The 6,000-nt window shown below is 38.6% G+C and overlaps 1 protein-coding gene across 2 annotated transcripts in view; it reads right to left on the reverse strand.

Annotated features, from left to right (window-relative positions):
- RUFY2 (RUN and FYVE domain containing 2) overlaps positions 1-6,000 on the reverse strand; it is a 2,497,315-nt gene that overhangs the window by 1,976,560 nt on the left and 514,755 nt on the right. For both annotated transcript variants that reach the window (XM_044055761.1, XM_044055763.1), the window contains one exon: positions 2,016-2,094. In XM_044055761.1, coding sequence (XP_043911696.1) covers positions 2,016-2,071 — 56 coding nt within the window. In that variant the 5' untranslated portion in view covers positions 2,072-2,094. The remainder of the gene's footprint in view (positions 1-2,015; positions 2,095-6,000) is intronic.

Genomic DNA, 6,000 nt, shown 5'->3' on the forward strand with positions numbered 1-6,000 from the left:
AGGATGAACACAGAGCGGCAGAGAGGCAAAACTACAAACTCAATACCTGTCGACTGTGAAACATCGATAAGGAGATTGTGTCTATAGTTTGGAGCATCGGTATTTGGAAGGGCATCGCACTACAGTGGGGATCGGGAAAATGACCCTTTTCCTCACTGTAGTGCATTCTTGGAGTTAGAATATATAAGTAGCATGGGGTGTGTGGGGCACAGCCCCCCACATGGGGTGTGCAGGGGGCTTGCTCCCCCTGCAAAATGGTAAGACATTTTCCACCTAGTAGCAGATGTTTTTTTCAGGATGGTGAGTGGTCGAATGTCGATTCTTTCCTTCGCAGGAATCGACATTCTAAGCAAGCGTCATGATTTTATTTCATTGTTCTAGGTTGGAGCTGTGAATGGTCGAGGAAACCCACTTCAACATTTTGATAGTAAACCCTTATCTCAATAGCAGCTCACGTGAAGCTTGTCTGTGATGAATAAAGACGTGTTGCTTTGGAACGCTACCTGATTTTCATGTTTTGTGGGAATTACTGTGACTGAGCTCATCAATTTACAACCACTAGTTTCTCTGTTTTATTTATTTGCTTTGTTTTGTTTTTATTTTTTCCTCAACACTCATGGTAGTGAGGATGGAACTTGACAGATTCCTATGCTTGTTCATTTAGTCAGAAGTTCAAACCACAAAATGCCATCACATCAAAATGTTAAAAATGAAGCACCTTAACTCTTTTCCCTTTTTTATTGTTTACAAGTTAGAGTTAGTTATTTTGACGAATGTCAGAATAGCATGTTTTCTTGGCATTTAAGTCTAACCTTCTCTAGGGATACATTTTCTGGTTTGCTGTTTTCATAAGTCTTTTAATCAGTTTGCAAACAGAGACCAGTATATCCGCATTACCATTAATATCACAGGTTCATAAGTTAATATGTTTTACTAGGCCTGCAGTCTCAGTGACCATACAGAGACTAGCCATGCAACCCCATGGAATATAGTGGCTAGATTTGCTAACCCACCCACCGAGGACCATACTGCTTAATCCAGGATTAAATTATTCTGCATGGTATGGTTAGAATTCTGAAACTGTTTGTACATACTTTAGTTTAGTTTTAGTTTAGACTAATAGTTTGTAAAAACTATTTTGCAGTTTTATTAAGTACTTCTAAGTAACTGACAAGATAGAAAAATAACACAATTTCCCCAGTCTTTCTTCCTGTGTTTACTAACCATCAGCACTTCCTTGTTCCTCCCACTACACCAAAACACATTAGTGGCCAGCAATGGGAGTTAAGAGCTAACTAAATGTGAGTCATGATTGGCCTAAGTAACTGTGTTTTTTTCTATATGACGTAACCGTGGTGACTTTACATATGTACTTCCACAGGGGGCACAATACTAGCCTAGTGATGTAGGACCACGTCCATGCATGGGCCACTTCCTGCTTGTACACAGCACTGCATTTCTGCAACTCCCAGTCTCTGATGAGAGGCTAAGAAACAGGGGACCTGGTGTTGCCTGATGACCAGCTGCCAATTTTGGGTCATCTGGGCCACAATGTGAGCTTCAGGTCTCTGTGCCACAGAGGATGGCATAAACAGAATAGCTCCACTCTCTAATCCATAGAGTCTGTTGATTATCCTTTGGCACACCTGAACTAGACAGCATGAAAATTAGTTAAAGGACCTCTGGATGAAGATCATTCAGAATGTAGTTAATGATAGCCATCCAGCCTAACAACTGAGGTTCATTGATTTATACCAGGCTAACGACCACTGGGGTCTTCATAAGCCTAGCCATGCAACTCAAATGGAACCCAAAAGTTGTTGTGCCCTAGCAGTTATTCAAAAGAATGTACTTCAGGTCAAGTATCATCATCCCTGGGTGGGCTTAAACCACAAACCGTTTGCTTAACAGACAAAAGTGCTAAATGATTGTGTTGCAGAGACTCAACATGATTAACTTAATGTTAAAAGGCAGAACAATTAATGTGTGAATTGCCATGTTTGGGCACAACTTACCATTGAAGTACTTTCTTAACACATCGGTGGTACAGTGATCGAAAAATGGAGAACATTCTCAGTGTTGGGAATGCACAGCCTGTGGACAGAGGTCAACAAAGGAAAAACATAATTTAGCCAAGTTACGGTCACTATTGTACAAAAGACATAATTTTAATGTTTATCAAAAAAATAAGTAGCAGATAGTTATAATGAAATAATCCCTGCCAGCACTGCCTATGATACTGTGACACAGTGGGGAATGCAGTTTACATTGTGAGGCATGAAACACAGCTAAATGTCTTTAGCAGCCAGACAAATACTGTTGTTTCATTGCAATCTCTGCAGTATGATACTTTAGTCAAATCATGGATTCTTAATTTTAAAAGATGTAATATAACATGAATGAAATACTTTAATGGCTCCATCAAGTATATATATATATATATATATATATATATATATATATATATAGATATATATATATATATATATATATATATATATATATATATATATATATATATATATATATATATATATATATATATATATGTATATATATATATATATATATATATATATATATATATATATATAGATATAGATAGATACACACAAAATGCTTCCCTGGAGAAGCAGTAACACATTTTAATTTTTTGGAGTCAGACTTTCTATTCTTAATAATAAAATGTAATAAAATGGGAACATTAAGCCTAAGTCTGATTCTGTGCAGGTGTAAAACGCACAAGATGTTTTTTTCATAGCTTATACAAACTTTACATATTGCACACTCTTCTCATTACAAATTATTTTTCAGTTTGTAGTTATTTACTGAAGAATCCTTGCTCTGTGGCTTACAAAATAATTTATTTCCTCTTTTTATAGCTTCCACATTTTCATGGGACAGAAACTACAGATGTAGAAACAAAGACTGAGCTTGTTATATAACTATCCTATATGTCCCCCCAGCTTAATGTGCCTTGTCACCCAGTGAAAAAAATCACTGGGGACATTTTGGCATGACCACTGCTCCAGAAATCTTGTTGTCCTGTGTCCTATAGTCTGACAAACTTGACAATGACATATTCCACTAGATCTGTTCTTCAGCTATGCTTACAAAATAACCCTCATTCCTGAGGTTGGCATATCCAGGCTGCAGTTTTGTACATCTCCAGCTCCTTGCTTTATAAAAATAATCTGCATCTGCCATTCATTACACTGAGTATCTGGCTTTCCTATTCACTAATTGCAGTGTTTTCAGGCACCACCTATCTTAATTTCTTTATAATCCTAAAGTGTACTCCATCTGACCCCAACACTTCAGTCCTTCTGGATTCTTCAGAATCGTTTTATGTGCAAATTTACTTCTGTCATGTTCTGAATCATTCCTACCCATTTATCCATTTACCCAAGTATCCATTCTGATTCTTTGTATTAATTCCTACCCCTTGTAATCATTTTACTCTTTTTATGTATTCCTATCCTTTGTATCTATTGCTACTCCTTGTATCAGTTCCTATCCTTTGTATCCATTCCTATCCTTTGTATCCATTGCTACACCTTGTATCAATTCCTACCCCTTGTATCCATTTCTACACTTTATATCCATTCCTACACTTTGTATCCATTTCTACTCCTTGTATCAATTCCTATCCTTTGTATCCATTTCTACTCCTTGTATCCATTCCTATCCTTTGTATCCATTGCTACACCTTGTATCCATTGCTACACCTTGTATCCATTTCTACTCCTTGTATCCATTCCTATCCTTTGTATCCATTGCTACTCCTTGTATCAATTCCTATCCTTTGTATCCATTGCTACTCCTTGTATCAATTCCTATCCCTTGTATCCATTGCTACTCCTTGAATCCATTCCTATCCTTTGTATCCATTGCTACTCCTTGTATCCATTCCTATCCTTTGTATCCATTTCTACTCCTTGTATCCATTCCTATCCTTTGTATCCATTTCTACTCCTTGTATCAATTCCTACCTTTTGTATCCATTCCCATCTTTTGTGTCTATGTCTACCCCTTGTACCCTTTTCTACCCTTTATATTAATTTCTACACCTTGTATCAATTCCTACACTTGGTATCCATTTTTGCCCCTTATATGCATTCCTACCCTTGTATCCATTTCTACATTTTCTATCCATTCTTACCTTTTGTATCCATTCCTACACCTTGTATCCATCTCAGGGCCCTCACTCTACATTTACAACAAGTAAGCAGGAATGTAGGTTTAGTATATCAGCTGCATTACTTTTCATCTTCCATGTGGTTCTGCCTTTTCCTTTGTAGTATACCCCCACCCCAGCCTACCCCTTCCCTTGCCATTTACATGTCATTTGTATATAACTAAAAGTTTGTGTGAGTGGTAAAGTGGTGAGCATACAGAACTGCTGCCACACAATACTTGTTAATTACTAGTGAGGTGCCTTCCGTGTCACCTCCGTATGTCTTGTCTGTATCCACATGAGTTTTCACGATGCTCACGTTTCTTTCCACATTTTAAGGAATTGCAGACCCCTTAAGGTGTTTGTAAGTAGTTATGCACATGCATCCTAGAAGCATGTCCAAGAAGAGTTCTGTAACTCATACCCACTTTAAGTGCCAGGATCTTCTCTGGCTGCCTTTATAAGCCTGAATAAGATAGAGCAGCTACTGAGAAACAAATTAATAAATAAAATGCCTGCTGATAGTGCAGATGTCTATGTGCCTTAATTTACTAGCATCTCTTCTTCCCTTTGCTTTTCCTGGGGCACCTCCAAGTACCTTCCCACTGCAGGTGAGATGCTTTGCTGTGGAAAGGTAGAGATCACAAACAGGATCTGCAGATGAAATGCCTTTCCAAAGTAAGCATTATACGTCCTGAATGTGGTGTTTAATGTTGTAGGTGAGGTGTGCTGAACCACTGTACAGGGGCAACAAGGACACCCCTGTACAGTTTTTATAAATCTTCCATTTTACTGACGTTTTCTTTGGAAGGATCAGTGGATGGCAGCAAAAAGGAAAATAACAAGGTTTGTTGCTTGAGTCTGTTTACTTATAAAATGTGTGTGTGTGTGTGTGTGTGTGTGTGTGTGTGTGTGTGTGTGTGTGTGTGTGTGTGTGTGTGTGTGCACATGTCATGCGTACATGTAAGTGTTTGCATGTGTGAATGTATATGTCTAACTGTGCGTGCACATGCTCGCACATAAATTTGAATGAAGGGGCATGTGCATGGGTGTGCACGAGTGCCTGTGCATATGTGCATGTACACATACATATGCATCAATGGGTCCCTATCAGAAGGATGAATGCTCACAAGTGTGAACATTAAAAGATGAAATGTGGGACACTGAAAACATGGAAGGTCAAAAAACAAACATAACACCTGTTTTTTTGCAGAGGGGAAGCCCCCCCCCTTGGACCCCCATGTGGGGGAGCTGTGCCCCCTACACCCTTGACAATTATATATTCAAACTCCAAGATCGCATTAAGGTGGGGAAAGTAGCAAAATGCCAGTGCCCACTGTACTGCAATCCTGCTCATTGAAGGTTATTGTTTTTCAACCTTCTAGGTTTTCAGTGTTCCCAGTTCAATCTTTTGAAGTTCACTGCTGAGACATTTTGTCCTTCTGATAGAGAGTTGCATTAATATATATTTGCATATGTGTTTGAGTGTGTGTGTGTGTGTGTGTGTGTGTGTGTGTGTGTGTGTGTGTGTGTGTGTGTGTGTGTGTGTGTGTGTGTGTGTGTGTGTGTGTGTCTGTGCCCTGTACCTGCGTATGTATATTGTGCACGTGTCAGTATGCATCTGCATGTGTATGCATGCATGTGTGTGTACTTGTTTGTCTGTGTTTGTGTCAGTTGTGGGCAGGTGTTGCTGATCAATTATTAATCAATATGATTAAAGATCAGCTATCTGATATCTTGAAATGCAACAAGACCTTCTTAATTGAGATTCTGTTTGGGGGTTATTAACACCACTCAACACAACCATTGGGTTTCTGCAGATT

This window comes from Protopterus annectens, chromosome 14.part0 (genome assembly GCF_019279795.1).
Source record: "Protopterus annectens isolate FY-2018-M chromosome 14.part0, PAN1.0, whole genome shotgun sequence".
Classification (NCBI taxonomy): domain Eukaryota; kingdom Metazoa; phylum Chordata; order Ceratodontiformes; family Protopteridae; genus Protopterus; species Protopterus annectens.